The following is a 24,306-nucleotide window of genomic DNA, read 5'->3' as shown; positions in this document are numbered from 1 at the left end:
GGATGTATCATTATTTGTTATGGTTTTGCCTTCTTAACGTCCTTGGCTTCATGAAAACTTTTCATTTCGTCTCTCTTACGTGAATTCTCTACCGTTCTAGCTAATAAATCCATAAAAGCAAAAGGGACGGACTGAACTGTAGTGTATATGTTATAATTAAAACAAGTTTGATAGTTAAAACTAGTTTTTACTGAATGCCTTTGTCTAGTGAAAATTAGTTTTAACTAAAGTAAACCCGTTTTAACTGTAACATATATACGTACAATTAGTATTTCAACTTGTTGTTTCGGTACGTTTTATTTTATTCAAGACTATTATCTAGCGAGTTTAGCGCCGGAGTTAAGTTAACAAACCAGAATTCAGCTGCACACTTATTCCTCGCTCATAACTGTAACCGCGGGCATAATTAATAGGTTACATAATTTCGAATATAATGCTCATTATTACCTATTCTTAGATACTTGCGATAATTACATCACCGCTAATATATAGTCTCTTAATGGCCATTGACTCTGCTCCGTTGCAATGACTTGCAATAAAATAATACTCATTGTGAAAGTGAATAATAAATAACGGCAGACTCGATTCGGTGTCGAAAAGTTTGACCGGTTTTGGAATGAAAAAAATGCGAATTTAAGAATTTAACACCTTGCTCTTCGATAACGCTCGTCCTATGTGAGAATTTAAATGACCGGCTTGGAAGTCGGCCGACGGTTTTAAAACCAAATTAATATTAATGATAAGTAATTAGCATTTTTTGATGATAATGATGTCGTAAATCGAGAAACTGAATTGCTTAATTTGCCTAAACGAAATTTTCGCTTATTTATTTAATTAGGTGTCGCAAAAATGAGGTTACGATGCGACGGGTGTTACAGTTTCTGCGACACCACAATGGTGATTTTTGCCGATACGTGCGACAATAAACAATGACAGAAGAAGAAAGTGTGCTGATAGGACATCTCGAAATATACTGCGACGTGGGAATTGCAGAGGTTGAATAAAATTGAGGAAAGATGGAAAGGTCAATCCGAGATTTTCGTAGTTAATAATCTGCATCCTATTTACGGTCTACTGAATCTCTGGCTATTTATCTATTTACAAATCGTAGTAGCTTATAGTACCTGTGTAAGATAAAACACGTGTTTGTGCCTACACGAAGTCAATTTGCATGTTTATGGTATCGCGGACACCATTCAGAACAATTTGCTGCACTTTCAAGATGCATCTTTTACAAAATAAAATACGGTTGGAGGTTTCAACAAGCTCGGTGTGTGCAAGGCAAACAAGAGAACGGCGCTCAGTTTGCTTTTGAGTTAAGCATACTTTGTAACTTGTGGTTAAGTGTCGAACTTACTACGTTTTAATAATTTGTTTGGCGTACTTACTATAATGGGTCTGTTGTGTCTATACAAACTGTAGATCTATTGAGTGCGAAGTGACGAACTATGCGTCTGTAATGTTGATGAATAGCTCTATTAAGATCTCGGCATTTTTAAGTGCATCTATTTCCGTACCAATAACAGGATTCTCTCCTTTTGCGGCTTCTAATTGTAATCCGACTATTGTTTTTCGAAAATAAACACTTTGTTCTACATTAATATCTATTAAATTTGAACTTGACACTACCACAAGAATATGTGTGGGAGTGTCAAGGGGCGACAAAGGAAAAGAAAAAGGGGAGAGCAAGCGGAGGGATAGTAATGGGAATTCGAAAAGAAATGTGAGAATTGAAAAAGGGAAGTAATAATAAAAACGGACTAATGAAGAAAGTAATACTGCTGGATAACAATCGATGGGAAATAATAATCGTTTATGGCAAGAAAATGGAGGAAACTAAGATAAACATAGAAAAGGAAACAAAAGAACAAGGAGATGAAAAAATACTTATAGGAGGAGATTTTAACGCAAGACTGGGGGATAAGGGGACAAGAATAATAGATAAAGAAAAGGGAGGGAAAAGAGTATCAAAAGACAAAGCAAATAACAAAGAAGGGAAAATATTGTGGAAGATAATAGAAGAAATCGGATGGGAAATTTTGAATGGAAACAAGGAAGGAGCTCAAGAAGGAGAATGGACGTACGTAGGGGCTAGGGGAGAATCAATTATAAATTATGGGATTGTCAACGAAGAGATGTGGGAAGAAATAGAGAGTTTTAAAGTGGAGGAAAGGGTAGAATCAGACCACATGCCACTAGAAATAAAAATCAAAGTAAAATAGCAAGCGTACGAAAAACAAGAGAGAAGAAACGAAAGAAAAGAAATAGAAAAAAGAATATGGGATGAAAGATAAAGGAGACTAGAAAAAAAGAAATTCGAAGTAAAAGAAGATATAGAAGTTATGATAGCAGAACTGATCAACTTAATTGTAGAAGCTACGGAAAAAAGAAAGATATACATATGGCAAGGGAGCAATAATGGATGGAAAGGAGAATGTAGTGAGTTGAAGAGAAAAGCAAGGAATTAAGGAAATAGAAGAATAACAGGGGAAGGGAAGAGGAGTACTTAAAAGCAAGAGAGAATTATAGGAGAAAATGTGAAGAAAGAAAAAGATAAACACGAGAAGAAGAAAAGACAATAAAGTTCCTGAAAACAGAAGAAGAAGTATGGAGATATATGAACAAGGAACGAAGAAGGAAGACTGAAGTCAGTAGGAAAATCAAAATACATGAATGGAAAAGACTCTTTGTGGAATTATTGGGAGGTTGTGAGGAAAAATACTGCAAAATAAATAAAGGAATCACGACGGAAGAAATGTGGAGAGGTTCGGAAATAACAGAAGATGAAATAGGAAGACAGATGAAAAACTGAAAACAGGAAAGACACCAGGAGGAGAGGAATCCAGAACGAAGCGTGGATGTTCGAGACAGAAGGAGTGAAAGAATGGATATGAGAAGTGGTTCATGGAGTTTGGAAGGGAAAAGGGTTTCCTCGGCAGTGGAGAGAAGATATAATAATCCCATTATTTAAAAAGTGTCAAAAAAGTGATGTGAAGAACTACCGAGGGATCACCTTGCTCAAGATATACGCAATGATAGGTTACGAAAAGAGATGGAAGCAAGGAGTATGTTACCAGACGGCCTAGATCTTTTATTTGAATAACCCTTTCTATTTCAGCGCCATCCAATTCATATTTAAAATGAACGTTGTTAAGTAATCTCGAAAAAGTTATTGCTCTACATTTTTTTACATTAATTTTGACTTATTCTCAACACACGCTTTGGTAAAAGTGTTCAAATCCTCCTGCAGGAGTCGACAGTCTTCAACCGAGGAAACATAGTGAGCAATTTTCAAGTCATCGGCATATACATAGATGGGACATTTAAATTTTGATAACACATCATTAAAATATAACAGGAATAAAGTGGGACCAAGACTGGATCTCTGCGTAACCCCACTGGGAGTGGAATACATCTCAGAACGATATAGATAGAGAGAATGAGAGAAATGGGAAGGGGTATGAAAGAAGAACTGAGTGTAAGAGATAAGGATATAGATAAGCAAAAACTCAGATCGAGAATATCGGAGTCTAGGTATTATGCAGAGTATAGAAAAATAGTAAAGGATGAAGTACCAACGTACACACACAGAGATAATAAAGGAGAAAAGAATGATAGCGAGATTTAGGTGTGGAAATGAAGAGAAAGAGAATAATTTTTGGATGGATGAAACTGACAGAAGGTGTAGGATATGTTGGAGAGAGGGAGAAACAATAGAGCATATGCTGAAAAGATGTAAAGGATTGAGGGAATCGGAGGAAAGTTGGGAAGAAGTGCTAAACGAGGATGGAAAAGGACTGGACTGGATGAAATAAGTACGGAGCATAGGGAACTAAGGCAAGGGGTGGGCAAGCACAAAGAATAGAATAATTATTATTTTATAAAAGTCGAGAATTTATTTTAATTTAAGAATTTTTATTGATTTATTTGTGTTATGTAGATTAAGTTAAATTGTACCCCTACTGGGAATCTTATTAAGCCTGTAAGGCAACTAATTAATTAATACTACTACTACTACATTAATAACCACTTCCTTTCAAACAATGGCTGATAACTTTTCATGTCCGTTGATAGTCCTTGTGTGTATAAGATTGTGCGTCTCCTTATATTTATAAAAATTCACTTTACGTTACGGAAATGAGTAAATCCAAGCCAGATTTCAGATGAAGAAAGTTTGAATAAATTTATTTATTTGAAAGCATTTCAATTAAGACATCAACTTTGATCAAGACTAAAAAATTGAAACATCTGTAATTTTTTTTTGATCTTGAAGTAATTTATGCTACAAAGGCCATATGGAAAAAATATAATTTCGAACAGCTACAGTGGATTGTACACTAACTAAAATCAATAAATTGGGCATAAACATAAAAGTCACATGTGATCAGATGGATAATGTACAAGTGTACGTGAAGGGCAAAGATAAATATTCACAATAATAGTCGTGTTTGAAAAAATAACTGTCTGTCACACATTACGATACAATAGCGCTGTATTATTAGCAGCCAAGGTTACAATAGCGAAGAGTGTTTGAGGACGCCTTATAAGTAAGAATCCTGAAACAAATCAAGAAGTTGCTTTTAATAACCGTTCAAAACTCAATAGGAATTGTATAGAATCCAGTATCCATTTGAATTGGATCTGTCTAATCATTCGGGTATTATCCTTGTAGTTTAGAAATAAAAAATATAAAATTTTGTCTTTGCGAATTGATTTTTTCAAAAATATTATATTCCGATTGAAGAGTGGAACTTTTAAATGCTTTGTGAATCGCCTTTCTGCTTAATAAGAAGTTTGGACTGATCAGTTACTACTTGCGTATTGCTTCTATCGAAGTATTTGAAACATCATGTTCAGTTCCTAGGGTTTGGACATTTTTTTCAATAAACTGTTTTTACGTATGATATATCTCTGTGTGCCTGTTAAATAACTAATTACTAATTAGGAAATATCCTTAATTTCAACTAATTGATCTCAGAGAAGTGTCGTAGGATACTAAATTTTGCTACTCGAAATTTGAGCACAAACTTTTTTTCAGTTACGACCGAAAGAATCCATTGAATAGTGCTTTCAAAAACGGACGTAAACAAGTTTTTGTAACCTAAGGTCTTTTTTTATTTTGCTGTTAAAAAACTAGCTTTAATTTATTGACTTAATATTCTGATTAATTAAACAGTATACAAATTAACATTAACTGATCCGATTTGTCAAAGTCATATTTGTGAGATCTACTTTTACTTTATTTTCGATATTTTTCATTTCTCCGTTAAAAAAAAAAGTTGAACGAATTGGGCATTCGCAAAATGTAGGTATAGTGGGGTTCTAAGTATGCATAAAAAATTGATATTTAATGGTAATATTGATCATTTTGTTTTCATATAGTAAAGTGATTTATATTTATTAGCTTGTAGTGATTTTTTTTAATTAAATGATGAAACATAGCGGACCTAAATTTGACCCTAGAGACACTTCTGCTTGGGATAAGAAAAAAAAATGAACGAAATTACAGTAGCACATTTAGTTCGCTTCCAAGAAGATATGATTCCATGAAAGTTAATAAGAATCCAGTAAAGCTGAGACACTAAAGTTTCTTTAGTAAGATAAAGTGATCAATCTGATGACTAAAATCGGTATATACTGCATCAACTTGACTTTTATGGTTAATTGCTTCAGTCACATATTGACTCAAAATAGTCGGGTTAGTGGCAGTTGACTTTTTTTACGAGAAAGCCGTGCTAAAAAGGTGTTTTATTGCATTAAATGCTTGAGTAAATTCTGTTGAATAAGCTGAATTAGAAAGTTTTTTTGTAAAATTACGCAATAAGCATACAAGTTTATAATTTTCAGTTATGTCACTCTTATTGAAAATTGGGATGACCCGAATGATTTCAATGTTAACGTGAAAATGTAAAATAAAATTTAACTACAACATACGTAGTCTTTTAACAGAAAAGTTGATAGAATCTCGGTGCCAGATATTCCTGAAAAGTTTCCAAGACTAGGAGAGTTTCACCTTTAAATACTTTGCGGGATCGATACAGTTAAGTTGGGCGAGTATTCACGAACAGTGCCAATGATTCGAAAAAATTATTATTATATGTTTCGAATGTAAGACAAAATAACAGACTAAATTAACACCAAAACATCCATAAATTTGCGAAATTTTGGTACACGTGTTGATATCAAGTTACAAAAAACTTCTAACAAATCTGAATGACTTGATATTGTTATTCTACTGTCTAACCATTCCCAAGATTGTTAAAATTTAGTATGTAAGGTAATACGACCTAAGACAATTGTATATTTCGTTGAATAATTAATTATTACTTATATCATAATAATATTTTACGTGATGTATGCAATCCACTTAGCGTATCGTTGATGAAAATATATTACTGATTGCATGTAAACTTAGCTGCATTATTGCAGCGGATTGAATAACTCCGTATACACATCGTGGTTATAACTGTATTTTGTGTTGCATATCCAAGAACTTTTTTATTAATTTTGGTTTAGATGAGGCAACTTCCGTCGTTTTCTTGTTTTAACTTCATATCTTGTAACCATTAGGTTATTAATTATGAGGTTTCAGTTCTTTGCAGCCCACATCTCCCTCCAGCTTTCCTGGAAACGGGTTTAATTAAAATTCACTTACGCTTATCACGCTTGTTTGTATACAAATTTCTTAACGACCACTCCACTCACATCCGCATTAAAGACTTAATTAAGCCTACAGTTTCATACTGGATCCGATGCCTCAGACACGTACATGTGAACGCAGCGCCTCACAAGACACAATAAACCAAAAAGAAAAAATTTTCCGGTCGTTAGCTCCAACAAGTCGCTTCAATTATCTCTATAAAACGCCAAACTATAAAAGTCAAAGCGGAATTTTTTAAGTGCAAATTTGCGACAAAACAACAAAGAGAAATCCTTCCATTATAACGCAACGCCGTCGTAAAACATTCTCATACGAACCGCGTTCACATTATTAATATGACTCGTTATAATCAGGTTAGCTCCCATTTCGACTTGATTTATGCTCAGTTTCTTTGTGTTGATAGTTATCAGGCGGATGGCTAACCGTAAAAAATCAATTATCCACCGATAATGCGACCTGACACGCGATCCGTTTGTTTAGTTCTCTTTTTCTCAGGAGGAGAACCGTTGCTTTTTATTGATGCGCTTTTTATTTGTTATAACAGATACCGGCAATTATGTAAGGTAAATTGCATATTATAATGTTTTTAATCAACGCGGAGGAACGGGAACCCATTTCTGAGATGTTGTGAAGTGTGCGTCACGGATAGAATGGATGGGTTCTTTTGCTGTCAAGAGTGGGCTAACGTGCAGTTCGAGTCTTGAGAAATTTTCTGTGATGGTTGGTTGGGTGGCGTAAGTGCCGACGCCACTGGCGCCTGAAATGCTGCACTATTAAGTAATTGCTTAATGAAGGTTGTTGTTCGTTGGTGAAGATGGGATAATTACTCTTAATTAAAATTCTCGGTTCCAATACGATAGGAAAGTGGAGCTTGTTGTAGATTCCTAATTAAATTTTTGTTACTAAAGTTTGCCTATTATTTAGCAAAGAATCTGTGAATTTTTTTCATCGCGACTGAAACAAGTCAAGTAAAGTACATAAAAAGACGAAACAACTATGTTTAGTGTTGCAACATTGTTACAAATGTGATATGTGTGAGAAACGAAAAATGCTGCTTTGTTCGCTTAATGAACAAATAATAATTTTTTTGTGTTTGTACAACATGAAATATAGTTTGAATATTTGAAGCATTTTTCCAAATAAACATACTATTAAGATCATCCTTGGTGCACAGTGCACACACTATACTTAGACCATTTTGACAACTTATGTTAGCTTTTATCACAATTTTGCAGAATTCCGTCAAGGTTTCACTGTTTCTTATTATTTTTTCTTTTTTTTCTTTTGTTTCCGGGATTGTTGATGTTTCGGGCCCATATAATATGAAATCTTAATTCGTTGACAGTAGTACATACGTCGCACGTCGTGGTTCTAGTATTTTTTATTTTGTTCAATATTTTGTATTCTAAAAAAATATCCTGTTTTTCTAGTTCCGCTTCTGTTATTAAATTTTCGAATCATATTTTTATCGATTTCTTCGCATCTATTCTTTGACTTTATTATTAGTGATGGTGTAGGGTGTGCATAAAAAACTCTGACTCTAGAGTTGTGACGTGATTGAGTTCATAGTTACTACAAGACTCTGTTGTTAGATGCAGAACAAATATATTCATTAAATTGTTTATAAGTAACTGGTTCCGTAACCAGTGGGATAACTGTTAGATGCTAATGCGCTTTCAAAGAACCAATTTTAGATTTCTTGAGAATACACAGCTTTCCAAACATAGAGAATAATTATTATAAACTCGTACCAGCAGCAGTATCTTGGGGCTATTTCTTTTAACTTACACCTTATAAAAAGTGTAATTTGTGCCAATACTAAAAAGATTGTTGGTTGAAAATAACAGCTTCAGCTTTATACAGTTTTGAATATAATAATAAATAATAACAATGCTTGATCTTTTTTGGTTCATTCGCTTCCGAAATTTGGAAGTTAGGTATGTGAATAGTCGTGAAGTTTAATTACATATGTCGATTTCAACGTCTTAATTTCGCCTTGAGCAAAGATTAAAGAATAATAACAATAAAGAAAAGTGTAAAGAGTCTCCGTCTCCACATCAAAATCAATAGTTAACCTAATATTACGGTTTTTGCATTTTGTTGGTCATTAATTCCATTTTAAAATTGCTTATTTTTAGATTAGCATGTTGCGTATCGAGGTGTGTTTATTTTGTTCTATTTTGGCGAAACTGATTTTTCAAAACTTCATGATCTACATATCATTTCAGCTTAAGTTGACAGGGTACAAGAGCCATGAACAATGCATCTAGTTTTTGAATAGTAGATTCCTGAATCTCATATAATTTGTTATGAAAGACTCATTCTGCATCTAGTAGGTGGTGACATTTTATTTTTATGTCTTAAAATCATATTGTACCCTAAACGCTAAAATTGTCTTCGTTTATATAAGAAGCTCAATTTCTGAAAATTAATTTTGCTACAAGTTGTGTGCATTGTGTGGATTTTGTTAAAAAAAATTATTAAAGTCAGTAGTGTTTATATTTACATTTAGAAACTAGGACAAAATTTGAACATATTCTGAAACATGATTCATACACTGACTTCAGAAAATCGATACAAGTACATTTAATTTTTGTACCTATAATATCAGATTTTGATGTAATGAAGTCGCGTTCAGATTTAATATTTCTATAAAGCATTAAATCTTCTGCATTGAAAACATAATGAGTCTCTAAGCTAGGTATAACAAATGTCATAAAGAAAGTACTTAACATCAATTGCCGCATGATTGACCCCTGCGAGAGTCCAAATAACATGTTGACATTTCGAACTTTGTAAACAGTTTGAACAAACTCTCTGAGATTTCTTTGTGATATCAGTGCTCACTGATTTTTAAAAATTGCGAAGTAATTGAGCCGGCTTTAACAATTTTACAAAACTACGTGTATTGTGCACATTCACTCATACTGAACGTAAACATATTTATCACAGCAGATCGTTTAGTAAAACGCCCCTCGAAAGGATCGAATATGTTTAAAAATGTCTTAATTTTTTATGCATCAAGAACCTTAGTTTAATTTTCTGTTTAAGTGCCTACACCTAACTCAAAATCTGGTACGATGTTTGTAGGTTTTGAGAATTATTTAAAAGTTGAAGATAACAAAAGCAGCAAGGAGTTGCTACATTTAAAAAATGATGATTTAAAACTAAATAAAAAAAGAAAAATTTTGGCTTTGAAGATTTTCCGAAGAATGTAGAACAGAATTAAAATTCAAAGACAGTTTAAATATTTAGATCCACCAAGTCATTAATATTGTTACGAAATAAACTCATACGCCGAACCGGTACGAGGCCAATTGGTGTTCTAGTATGTGCGGCGATAATGGGTGACTCATCGTCAGTGACCGCGGCCGGACGGCGTTCGCTAAAGAAAAGCCTGGAAACGGAAGTCGCGATGTGTGTTCCAGAACAAGTCTAGAAACAGTGACGGCGATGTTTCGAGAAGGACCGCGTGGCTATTTCAATTGGAACTAACCGTCGGGAGCAGTCATGGAAGTCCAGACAATGGGAGAAGTAGAATCTAGTTACCAAGAAATTCGATTTTAATTACCAATCATCGTAATAATATGTTACCAGTACGAAAGCTTAGATGCAGGGGAATTGATAGAAGAAACCACAGTTCTAATAGGGCAAGGGTGGGGTTTGTGTATTTTAGGTAGACCGTATAATCGGGAGAGAGAGGTGTCCATGGGAATAAGGGAAGGAGTATTGGAGTTGAAAAAGATGACGGTGCCAGAGACATCTTTAATTACTGATTTGATTGTTTTTATTAAATAAAATTGAATTTTAAGAAACGTGGAGATAGACTTCGATTCCTATCCTTAATTTCTACAACCTACACCTTGTGTAAATGGATCCATATACATATATGAAGACTGTTTTATTATTTGTCATTAAATTTATAAAGGATATCAGCAGCTCTCTTGCTGTTAAGAAGATTTAGAGTCTCAGGAAAATACCGTGATGAAAATCACCTTGTTAAATTTTTTTTTACTTGTAACATTCTAACACGGGTACTGTAAATCTGAGTGTAAAAATCAGAAACAACTCTATTTATATAGTATCTATATATAATAGTATCTATATAAATAGAGTTGTTTCTGATTTGTAAACTTCCAATTAGATAATAAATGACAATAAGTTACTACTAATTCCAATTCAAAACGTTTTTAATTTTTACAACCTCTTTCGAGGACTTTTCTTTTAATCATTTCGAATCAACTAAAAGTAAAAAGTCAGTTTTACAGCTCCTAGAATGTGGAAACGTAGGTCTTCCGTTTTGGTGTGTGTGCAAAATTAAAATTGTAGTAATTAGGTACTGAATCTGAGTTAAAAGCAAATTTGAACAAATAAACTTCGTGATTTGTATACAACGCGGCGTTTTAAGCTTGATGGAGATGTCCCGAAATGTGGAATAATAAATTACAGTTTTTTATTAATCCAGTACCCTTTATATCCTTTTGCAAATATAAAAACACGTAATTATTAACTTACCAATTTTCAAGTATCACAGAAATTCTCGAACAAACTTCTTGAGCGATATAACAATTAACAATGAACAAGTCACAACCTGCATAAAATGGTTGGTACTTACTTAATTGCGTGCGCGATTTTTCATCCCCAGATCTGCTCCGAATTCTGTTGATATTGTATATAACGGGTGATCAAAAAGTTTTCAGATTAGGGTTGGCCATGGAAATATTTGTCATGTCTTTGATTAAACTGTAAAAGTCATGCATAACCTTTAACAAAGGCTATTAAAGAAAACTAAATGTATTACTAAAAAAAAAAAAAGAGAAGCCACACCTATCCGTCTCGATCTCAACCGTGATGAATTTTTCAATCGTTGTCAGACCTAGGAGCGGAACATAATTGCAAAATAGATATTTCCATATACAAATTTACCATTTTAAACATGTTTTAAGTTTCATGTTGTGAAAAGAAGTCTACACATATTACGAAAAAAAGCAAAATGTAAGTCTCGCCCACCCACCCTTTCTCAATTATGATGATTTTTTATTCGTCGTGAGCCAAGGGGAGGAGCTTAATTGCAAAATCCTTATTTCTCTACACGAAATAAAAAACATGTTTTAGAGTACTGTGTTGTTCAAAGAATACTACGTATATTAAAAAAAAAAACAAGACGAAAATTAAGCCCCACCCATACCCATCCCAAGCTCAATTGTGATGAATTTTTCATTCGTTGCCAGACCGAAGGGTGGAGCCTAATTGCAAAATCGATACCTTCCTACAAAAATTTACCATTTTAAACATGTTTTACCTTTCTTGTTCTGAAAAGAAGACTATGCATATTAAGAAAAAAATACAAAATGTAAACCTTTGTAATTATAATATCTAATCTGTTTTTGAGACGAATAGCAATCAATCTTGTTGATTTAAAGTCGAAAACTATCTCTAACAATGCGTAAGTACTACTTAATAGAAAGCTACAGTGTAGAAAATGATGGCAGCTATTTAAAATACAATAAACTCATTTGACATACACCTTGTAAAACTGTTATCACTTATGCGGCTTAAGCCAGAGCACCCTTATAAATCAAACTGGCTATTGTAGTCCATAAAGCTTGTAATAGCCAGTTTGACTTATAAAGATGGTTTGGCTTAAGTCATAAGTTTTACAAGGTGTATGTCAAATGAGTTTACTGCATGAGGGTTTCTGTGAACAAGTGATTAAATGGCTTAATATTAGTGGACCTCATTATCTCTATCAAAATTTAATTTTCGTGAAATTAGTGCTGTCAACCAGAAAAATGTTCCCCCTAGTTCAGGGGATTTTTTTTTCAAGTTGGCAGCACTGCACCCTACCGCAATTTGATTGATTCAAAACCCAACGTAACGACGAATGTTAAAAATTGGTCATCTCGAAGTTATCCCAACGGCGTGCCAACTTTCAACGGCAACGTCAATGGGGAATAGCAACGTCAGCGACAAATCGACCTTTAGGTTGAACAATACTAAATGTTACGAGAATATCATTCATTGCTCTGTAGCGATGGTCTACTTCTTCGTAAAATCTATCAAGACATTATTTTTACTTCCCAAACGTAAGCGAAGGAAGTATTGTAATCAACTCCGTCGACCGACTTTCCACTTTTACATTTTTCTCGACCTTTCATGACACCTAGAGTACGAAGAAATAAGTAGGTCTCCCGTTTCCGTCTCTCTGTCTGTCTGTCCGTCTGTCTGATTCTTCTGTAATCAGTAAGTAGGGTAAATGTGTACAAGAGTACGCACTTAGTGTAAAACTGTCAACAACTTTTTAATTTTTTTGGATAGACAAATTTTATGATATGGGTTCGTTATATACATGTTTAGAGATCAGATATATTTAATTGTACGCCCCAACACCACTATATTTTAAGAGTAATTTCAATTTTTGTCAAGATGTGTAAATGCGCACTGTTAGACAGTTCATTGCACAAGAGTGCGCATTTGAACGCTTATGAGTACGCATTACATTTTATGAAAAAATATTTGTTTCTAAGGTGAAAATAAATGGGAATAAGTGACTACAGACTACACATAAAACGGGAGACCTATTTCTTCGTACTCTAGGGGTCTTGAAAAGACGAGAAAACGTAAAAATAGAAAGTCGGTCGACGGACTCGATTACAACACGCTCAGGAAGTAAAAATAAAAAAAAAATCACCATAACCACCACCCCACAACTCGAGAAGCAGTACAAAGTAGTAGAGTTAAATAATTCATTACCGTATGATATGTATCTCCAAGACTATTAGACTACATATTGCAAGCAATGCGCACGCTTATACAATACCTCGCTGCGCACTCTTGTACATTTGTACATAACCTAATGTTTTCAAAGTTAAAAGCTTTTGATGGACAGAAAGTGTAAAACTGTTAGTGTATAACGACACCTTAAAAGTTACAACTAATGAAAATTATTACTGTAAAATAAAAGAACTGGTACGTACCTTACAAAAAACTAAAACTATGAGCGGTAAAAATTACATCCACACAACGTGTGAACATAAAATCGTCAGTACGACCAAACTATAAACTATATTCAAGTCACTTTTGCACCTTTATCTCAGGTTTAACATTAAATTCTGAATGGTATAACTTCATCTTACCCAGATGGCACTAATAAGCAGAAATCATCAGTGCGTACTCTTATACATATGCGCACTCTTGTACACATTTACCCTACTCTCCGGGCTGTGCGAGTGAGTTGTCGTTGTCACCCCTGGGTGCTTGGTGGACCGCCTCCACCGCCCCCCTCCTTTCGTCGCCACTGCTCGCGCATACCATTTAGGGCATCCCTGTAACACGCTGATCAATGTTTGTGCCACGAAGAAATTCACTGTCGGAGATGTTTAGAATTTATGATGATACTAATTGATGAATAATGGTTTGAAAAGAATTTCAAAATTTAGGAGATGGGGGTGTGCACGGACCTCCCTGAGTGTTTGTGCCACGATGAAAATCAGTGTGGGAGATCTTCAGATCGGAGATCAGATTCTTATATTATTTAACCCCCATTTATTATGACTAATTTATAAAATTATCACATACACAGATTCTGATGGTTTCTGAAAAAAGTTTGTACGATACCCAAGCTCAAAAGTGCATCCGTGCGGACTGTCGGGGGTCACAACAGGACCCTGCCTACATTTAAAAACAATCAGTTCGGTAGAAATGTAAAGTCGAAGAAACTTTCCAGATGTTTTCTTTTCATTCGCGTTTTTTCGTTTAAATAAGGTTTCTTCTACGTCATTCGGCTCGCGATATGACTTCGCACGTGGCAACTCACCGATTATGATCTTCGAATCGTGAAAAAAAAGGACTAATTTCAACACATCGTAGGGCTTGTATGAGCTTTATAAATTATACTAATATAATATGTAGTTGATCCATCCATTATATTATCACTTTGTACCATTTAATCGCTAGTTACTTTCGGTTTGTTTTCCCGAATTCACCTGACCACACGGCGGCAGGTAAGTCCCCATTCATCTTCCATCGCCGACCACACACTTCCGCTCTTCGTGAAAGTCCTTCCACAAAGACGCTCCTTAATCAAGCGCTGTTCGCTAACCGTAACAGATAGAACTTCCCGCTTTTCTATGTTAATCCGAGATTACCAGTCCCCTCTCTTTCGGCCGCACGCCAACTAAAACAATAGAGCACAGCGTCAGTTCAGTGGCGGCGCGTTGGCTATAAAAATCGCGGCAAGTGAGTGATCGGAAGATGTCGCCATGTGATGGCAACAGGTCGAACCGTACGTCAAGTCAAGCAAGGAGAGAGGTTAAGAAGGTCGCAGAACTCGTTGAATCCGTTGTCGGGACCGGAAAGTGACGTCGAGCAGAATGAGGGCATCGCGAGGGTGGTCAAAACGAGCGCTTTCGGTAGGTGCTACGACGAGAGATCAGAGGAGATTTCGACGATGGGTCAAGGCGGTGGAGTGGCGGATTGGGGCACGATTGGAGATCTGATTTAGGGACGAAAGGAGTTTTTGTGTTGGTTTATGTAGTTTGGTTTGGAAATGAGCGATAGTGGCGCGATGGTTTCGGAATTTGGTGGAAAGTGGCGAAGTTAAGTGGAGAGTTCAATGATAGATGAGTACAGATTTGGTCCTCATTTGGAGTTGGTTTTTACGAAATGCGTCGAAACAATTGAGAGGGGTTACTTGTCTGCGTCCCTTAGAAGTGTTAAGGCTATGACCTAATTACAATTTGTTTAAATTATCTGGGCTTGTAACGAAAAGTCGCTTAAGTATGGTAAAAAAAAGTAAAACTATTTATATGAAGTTCCTTACCTACATACTTGATGTAACTTCTTAGGTAGTTAATCCCTGCCCATTGTGAAACTGGCGATCAAAACAAGGCTGTTTGTTGCGTTGTCGAAATCAGTTTTAATGTTCATTCGCTCGACCGATTACAACATTTTCAACAGTACATTATTTAATTGTTTTCAACGAACAACCTTTTTAAATTGGTACGCAGGCAATTATTTTTCTATTATCCAAAGGCAGATTGTTTTATAAATGGCAAATATTTCCAAGAAGTGCTTATTTATAACATGAACTAAACGTATACAGGACTGTTTAGGATGCCTAGAAGATATCTTCTTAACCTGTTTTTTTTTTTTAATAACCGCAAGTATTGACTATTATTTCTGCAGCATATTACATGGTTGTTGATATTAGACGACTTGAAAAATCAATTTATTTTATATTTAACTGTAAGCAAAAATTTTCGTAAACTATTCTGTGTTTTCCAAAGAAAATGTGCAGACCGTTTAAAGAAATTGTAAACAATGAAAATCTCAACAGGTGGAATTAAAAGTGAACAATTAGCTGATTCTAACACTTTTTCAAGCCAATCCAATGCTCGTAATGTACGCCTCGAAGTTAAACGAATCGTTTTATAGTTCGTTTATCGAACAGATAGAGTGACCACGTAGGTACGCTTCACGTGCTTACAAAGTGAGAGTTCAAGCTTACACGATAACATCAAAATTGAAGGTACAAGGAAATTAATCATGTTTAAAAATATTTTTTCTTGTTTTTGAAATAACACACAATGATCTAAAATGTTTCCCATAAGTGGTGGGCGTGGAAAACAAGGTCTCTTTTGTGTCTCTCACTTTTTGACGGATTCTGAGATAGGGGTAAAAATTTAAATAACAGAAAACAAGCATTAGTTTAATGTCATTTTATTCAAAGAATTTTAATCGATACGTTATTGTTATTATGTAGTAAACAGTGTCACCGTATTCAAAACGAATTATATCGTAATTTCGGATATTTTTATTACATTTTATCAAATTTTCTGTCTATTAAATGTCTGTTTACATTTATAAAAGTTGGCTGGTAGGTAAGCCATAAGTGTAAAATCTGTAAGGTAATATTACCTTATGACATGAAATGCCAATTGTCAGCATTTGTCAAGGAATTGAAAAGCAATGAATCAGTAAATGTAACTTTATTTATTCAAACAATACCTAATAGTTTATATTCGAGTTTTTTATATAAAAATAATTGTTCTATTCTTTCTGTTTGTCCACCCTTTGCCTTAGTTCACTTTTCTTCCATACTTCTTTCATCCAGTCCAGTCCTCTTCCATTCCCGTTTAACACTTCTTCCCTACATTCCTCCGATTCCCTCAATCCTTTACATCTTTCCAGCATATGCTCTATTGTTTCTCCCTCTCTCCAACATATCCTACACCTTCTGTCAGTTTCATCCATCCAGTAATTATTCTCTTTCTCTTCATTTCCACACCTGGTTCATTCTTTTCTCTTTTCTATTCTCTCTCTGTGTGTCTGTGTGTGTGTACTTTGGTACTTCATCCTTTACCATTTTTCTATACTCTGCATTATATCTACACTCCGATATTCTCGATCTGCGTTCTTGCTTAACTATATCCTTATCTCTGACACTCAGTTCTTCTTTCATACTCCTTCCCATTTCTCTCATTCTCTCTATTTCTTCACATTTTTTTTTTTTCATAATATTTGTCTCTTTCGTTCCAAACATGTTTTTCCCCTTCTTTTCTTATTTTTTCCCAAAATTCTTGTAATAAGTATTTTGCAATCACCTCTCTCACTAAACTTCTCTCCAACCCTTTTTGTTTCTTCTCTCACTACATACCCCGGCATATACTTTTCCAATCCCAATGTCCATTTTAAGTATTTTTCTTTCACTCTCTCTATTTCTTCATATTCCCTCCATCTCCAAATCTCAGCTATGCACATAAATACACTTTTGATGAAACTATCAAACATCATCATTCTTCTGTTATAATCACATGGTTCTACCAAAAACTTTTTGAATTCGTCATTAGAAAGAACATTGTCTTTCTTCACTCCCTTGCCTACGTTCCGCCTCTTTATAAATGCCTGCAACTTCTGTGTAAAATTCTTTTATATTCTCTATTTTCTTTTTAAAGGTCCACCACTTGTTGCAGTTGTCATAACAAAAAAACCCTATTTTTGTTGAACAAATTGGCAATGATCACTTTTAAAATCTGTCACACTTTTTCCGTAAATCGTCACTTTTCAAACTGAAACCATCATGCCACGCAAAACAAGAAATTTATTACACCCCAAACTGAAAAACGCCTTTGCTAAATGAATTAAAATTGACTAGTCACTAGTTGGAAGAGAAACTGTCAAACATTTTTGATGTGCCTTTTCAAATAATTTTTGAGAAGAACTGAGGCGAAAAATTCATGAATATAAACGGTCAGGGGAATATTTCAGTTTAGCCAGATTACTAAGATTTAGAGTAGGTTCTCGCTCTTTATTATACAAAATATTAAAAAAGATGGGTTACAAGTTTAGTATAAATTGGAAAACAATAAAAAAATTCTTGTTGAGAGACCATACATCATCTTAGGCTAAAATTCAAGTCTGCTATAAATGTTAAACTATCAACGTGCTGAAGGTACACACAATTTTCCCTATCCATTAAATAGTGATTAACAACAATACTTATTCCGCAAATTCTACATGTAATTACAAAGGAAGACATCTCTTAACTTTTGAGAGAAGCAGACAAATCTAACCTCCTTGTGCTAATTTATGAATGCCCGATACGCCTTTTTATATCTAATTTGCGATTTTTCCGGAATTAAGCTCTTTAATTCTTGACTGGCTGCATTTTTAACATTTTCGGGCAACACGTCGTCTAAATCCATCATTTTTCTAAGTTTGAATAAACAAGAAAATGTAGCCATTAGAGGAAAACATCAAATTGTCTGATTTAAATGTTTTCAGTTTTTGGCTCAATTAACAGAAACCAATAAAACCTTGGACACACCACGGATGCAATAAATGTCATAACAACCTTAAATGTCGCAAAATTTGCGGCTATTATGACATTTATTACATCTTAGGTATCTTAATATCTATTAAATTAGGAAAAGATTAAAAAGAATATCACTATCCCCCAAACTAAATTCTGAAACTATATCTCATTCTTCTAGATTTCTAATTAGACTTGGTTTTCCAGCCAAAACAAAGTAAGCGAGTTAAACAAGACACAAAAAACAACAGGAAATTAAAGACAAGTGTGACGACAAGGGGGCACAAGTAACAGTGGAAGCTCCAATTGATCTTGAGCGGAAAGGAGAGGTATAATTTGTTGCGCTGTGTGTAAACGGTTATATCGAATTCAACTGTCGATATCTCCCGAGCTATAATATTAGGGTTTTGAAAGATGACGCAACTTTTACAACTCCATCTGTTCGGTAAACCGAATATAAACATATGTAACACATTAACAGAAAGGAAAAAGTATGAAAACGAGCGGTTTATTAAAGAAACTAAAGCTGTAATTGTACTCATGGAATTATTTTAAGAAAAATGTGCAAATTTTGTAAAGAATAGATGCAGCTTAAAGAAATTTACGGAAATAACAGGGGAAATGCAATCTTGTGGTAATAGTTTCAAAAATTTTAGCATAAAGAATTATTTCTATTATAATGGATGATCGATTTATTGAAAAGTCTTGAAAAAGTCAACTAAACTGAAGTAGTGCAGTGGCGGTATCCGTGTTTAGAAAAAATTGAGAAAATAATAAACCAATAAAAAAAATTTTTTAAATATTTTCAGTTTATGGATATTTTTGTGCGGTCACTTTAAATATCATTCGCCTATTTAACCATTTATCTTTCAATTGCTAATACAACATGCCTTGAACAAACTGAAGTAGGGCTAGACAAAATCAAACTCCATAGCGAGACTCAAATTTAAGGTGTTGCAATTTTAAAACACGTTGCAATTATTTTACATCTTTGAAATTAATGTAACGCTTCTTATAAAAACAAACTATGTGTCAAAACACTTGATAGGGCGTAAATAGAATTAATTATTATTAATAGTGAATAATCAAGTCGATTAGTTCAGTTTTTTACATGTAAATATTTGGGCAAATGGGAGCATTTTTCATATGACTTTTTTCACCGTAATATAAATGTCAGTAATTTTAGTGTGATTACTATTACTTCACTTCATTTTCATTTTCATTGCTTAGTATAACTACGAGGTGCTACCATTTAAACAAAATCTGATTTGTTAAACTCATTTCTTCAACCTATCCTTCGGTTATTGCATTTGTTCCCTTTTTTTATGATTGCATAGCGGAAGTACGTCCAAATGCGTAACCTAATTTTAAGAAATGAGTGACTCATGAAGATTTCTCTTTTTGATACCCGTAAAAAAATCTTCTACGGTTGAACTCATCAACATTGTCGAATTTTTGTATTATGAATAATAATAATAATATTTAATGGTTTCGTCGTTTCTATAAGCAGTACCTAACTGTAAAGTTTCGTCGCAGTTCGCTTTTAATATTTTAAGAATTGGTACAACATGGGAAGAACTTTGACTGGACGGTTACTCGCTGCAATATGCACCTGTCACACCTGTTGTCGTAATTATCTGCAGCAAGAAGTACTGTATTGTAACAAAATTTAATCTGTAAATACGTGCAATGGTACTTACTACGTTCATCATAAGACAATTTCCATCGGGAGTGTTGTTTAACGATTCGTACATATCAGTTCTTCAATTCCTAAGACGTAGTTTCCGCCTTTTCTTTTAAAAGTTTTGAAATATCGATAGTAGTTGAACGTCAATAGTAAGAACCGAAATATGCCATAGAAAAGGACCTGAAATACTGCGCGACAAGATACTTCGAGAAATATATGAGAATTAATTTAACCTTATTTCTAAATTGGGTACTCACCTTACTCAAGGATATTCCAATCTGCGTAGACGAATTTTAGCTAACTAGTACTATGCGGATTCACTTTTGGTCAGTAATACTTTGTATGTAATACACGCTGCCGACGAATTTATATATAATTTCTTAAACTTTTGGACAGTCTGCATTCGTGAAAATTTAATAAAATTACTTAGGACACGTCATTTAAGTCATATCTCATTTGCCAAAATCAGTCTTATCTTAGCAGGTACTACCCCCGCCCACCACCCACCCTCTCTTTTCTTAGAGGGTACGTCATTTGCCAAAATCAGTCTTATCTTAGCAGCTACTATCGCCGCCCACCCATCCGCCCTCTCTATTCTTCAAGGGTATCTCATTTGCCAAAGTCAGCGTTATCTTAGCAGGTACTAGCCCCGCCCATCCACCCTCTCTTTGTTTAGACGGTATGTCATTTGCCAAAGTCAGTCTTATCTTAGCAGCTACTAGCCCCGCTCACCCACCCTCTCGTTTTAGAGGGTATGTCCTGTGCCAAAATCAGTTTTATCTTCCCTAGTGGTTGCTAAGATAAGACTAATTGTAGAAAATTACATACCCTCTAAGAAAATAGGGGGGGGGGAGCTAGTACGACTGATTTTGTTAATGACAAACTCTTTAAAAAAATTAAGGGTGGGTCGATGGCGCTAGTATTCGCTAAGATAAGACTGTTTGCGGCAAATGATATACCTTTTGAAAAATAGAGGGCGGGTGGGCGGGGCTGGTACTTGATAAGATAAGACTGATTTTGGGTAAATGACATATCCTCTAAGAAAATAAAGGCCGGGTGGGCGGGGCTAAAACTAGCTAAGGTAGAACTGAAGTAGTCACTGGAATGATGAAGGGGTGGGTGTCTGGAGCTACTGTTTGTTCATATAACTAGAAAAAAGCTAAAGCTAGGTTACTTTTACAAAAAAATGATAAAAATTTGGAAACATTACGAGCTTACTTATATACACAAGGCAGGAATTTTGAACATCTTCTCTAGTGTTTAATTGGTTATGCTTTAATGGATTTTTATTTTATTGGTTTTGTTTTGTTTATAATTTATAAATGTCTTATTAAATGTTTTATTAATAATAATTCACACGATTAATGACTACTGGTTGTCACGGTTATTGTCCTAAAAAAAAATAAAAGGTGGATTTCAGTCACCATTGTTACTAAGTAATCAGAAATTACCTAAGCCGGAGGTATGCACGCATTAAGTGCGTACAGTGTTGCCAATTTTACTTTTATAAAATTACGTTGGTACCACAGATTTCAAAGTGCTTATTTGTTGACCTACATAATTTTCTTTATTAAAGAAGAGCCTTGAAATTTGCCAGGCTATCAACTGCGAGCTCTTAAACTATTAAAGAAGTATTATTTACTTAAAACAAGTATACTAGTGAGCAAGACTGTGAGCTAAAACACAGGTGGTCCTGAACGATAATAATATGATACTTTTAAAATTGATAAATAAACCTGGCTCTGAAATTCTAGTTTTCTATCCTTCTGAATGTGAAAACTGACTTACATCAGGCGCAAACCCAAACCTTAGTTAAGGTATACTTACTATTTATATTTAAATGTAGTCATTGTCATCTGCATCCAATACTGACACTGTAAGCCAAGATCATTTAAAAAAACTGGTTGAAAATTATTTAGGGACGATTACAATCAGTTTTGACGTATATAACTTCTGGATCGATCTTTTTAAGGTACTCTTGCCTTTCGCTAGATAGTTTAAAAAGTTATTTAAAAAAATTCCATAGTTTGATATTGATAAACTAGGTAAAACTAGACCAAATAGCAGTATCTGAAAGCATATTTTCCAGTATTTTCTAATTAGTGTGAAATGTACATTTATTCAAAAAACATTTACATTTCGTACTAGTAACACTAAAATAATTGGAGTCAGTATTGGAGCCCAATGTCGATTAACACTGTTGCACAAGTCTTTGTAGCACACATTGCAGAATGTACCTTTACAGAACGTACAGACCAACAAAGTTGTGTTTTTTTCCTCACACATAAAATCTCTGAATTCCCGAGTGAAGCAGTCTTTCCTTGTATCTACAAAATATGTTATTCCAGGAGGGTAAAAGAAAAACAAAACTAATTATATACCGTTTGGATCTTTACGAACGTAGGTAAAACAACCCAGTGCCGTTTTCCTACATTCCACTTCTCTCCATTTTAGTTCTTCGCACTCTTTACGCCCACTACACTGATAACATTTGATTCCTATCGCCAAACAGATACACATCAAAAACACCACAATTATTTTTCCAATATTTGACATTTCCTTGACAGGACGTCGACGTCCCCTTCGTTTTCAATTCCCAGATAACCGTTCTTTTCATCGAACCGTCACGCCCTCCTCTCTCTGTTATTAGATCAAATTTGAATAAATGCAAATTTTTACGCCAGAGCTAATTGCATAAAGAATGAAGAGAAACTTACTGTTATTGCTTAACGCAATTCAATTATACAACTAGTTTGAAGTAGCTGAACCGATTCGTTTCGTTGCAGTTGAGGTGGAAGGTTATGGGCCCTACAAGCCAGTGCCACCCCCAAAACCTTTGCCCCAACAACCCACACAATCACAGCAAGGGTGTCTCACGCCGCCTCCGTACAGGATGCCCCCGTATCCCCTGTACAACGAGCCGAGTATTCCGGGAGCTACAGGATTAGATACTCCGGTGCCTACATCCAGTCCTGCTGCGCAGCAGGGATTGCACACGCATTCTAGTAAATTTCCGGTAAGTTTTTAATGCAAGCAACGTTAATAGTAATTTATTTTAGATAAAAGTAGGTACAGTAAATTATAAGATTTAAGAAAAATAAAATTTATCAGAAAACTAGTCGTGTTATTAATAATTTTCAGCTGGTGAAAAACTTATGTATTTATATACAGATTTATAATAAAGTAATGCACAAAATTTATAATAAGAAGCTCAGCATTGGTTTTTGAAAAAATGCAAAAACATGTCAAGCTTTTGATTTTACTCTGCATCTTTTTGTCATGTGTCAAAAAAAATTATGTCAAATTTGTAGAAGTTATGACGTCATCAATGAGTTTTTGAAAACGGAAGCTATAATTTTTATTGCATTATTTAATAAAGCTTATTTTTCTACATATGAAATTTAGTTTGGGGTTGCATAACAAAAAAAATTGAGAAAATTAATAAGAAACAAAATAAACTTGATTTTAATGATAAATATTAAATAAACAGAACAATACGTTGGAGTAAAAATTCATGCTATAGAAATTGTTAAAACTGTTTCTCATTCACTATCTGACACAATTGACAGAATTTTCAGTACTCTGGGACTTGTACGAGTCATTTCATGACGAATTCGTGCTTTCAAATAAATTATCGGGAAAAATTCGAAGCACTTCAAAACGAGAATTAAATTTTTAAATATTCCGAATGTTTTTTTTGTAAACGTCCAAAATAGCAGAACAGGCTAAGAATTAAATTTGAATGCAATAAGAGTGCAAGAACTTCTCGCAACAAATTTTCAAAAATGTCACCTACATGAATGCTTCGTGTGGCATTCGCTACAAACTGTGAATTTAATGTTGTGCCAATCTCTCTGACGCGTTGTTTTAAGAGATTTTTGTTTCTCCATTTATCAAAATAAATATTATCTTTTATGAAACCTCAAAGGAAATAATCAATGGGGTTCAAATCAGGCGGAGTTGGAGCCTCTGTTCCCCACCCAACGGTCTTGAAATATTTCTGCTAAAAAGATATCCACGTTTCTCACGTTAAGATGGTACCCCATCTTGCTGCAAATACAAGTTTTGGGCGTGATAAATATTGCTCGCCATTAAGGTTAAAAAAAAAATCAATCCAATTATGGTATTATTTACCATGCCAAACCA

At 34.4% G+C, this 24,306-nt stretch overlaps 1 protein-coding gene across 5 annotated transcripts in view; it reads left to right on the top strand.

Moving 5' to 3' along the window:
• LOC135137628 (uncharacterized) overlaps positions 1–24,306 on the top strand; it is a 430,031-nt gene that overhangs the window by 268,596 nt on the left and 137,129 nt on the right. For 4 of the 5 annotated variants that reach the window (XM_064067329.1, XM_064067330.1, XM_064067328.1 and 1 more), the window contains one exon: positions 22,947–23,176. In XM_064067329.1, the coding sequence (XP_063923399.1) occupies positions 22,947–23,176 (230 nt within the window). Of the gene's footprint in view, positions 1–14,888; positions 15,073–22,946; positions 23,177–24,306 lie in introns of those variants that run through there. The other variant, XM_064067331.1, reaches the window with a different exon arrangement.

This window comes from Zophobas morio, unplaced genomic scaffold (genome assembly GCF_036711695.1).
Source record: "Zophobas morio isolate AGI-343-1 ecotype UQ-CSIRO unplaced genomic scaffold, CSIRO_AGI_Zmor_V1 ptg000029l, whole genome shotgun sequence".
Lineage (NCBI taxonomy): Eukaryota > Metazoa > Arthropoda > Insecta > Coleoptera > Tenebrionidae > Zophobas > Zophobas morio.
This window is presented reverse-complemented; position numbering and strand designations above follow the sequence as displayed.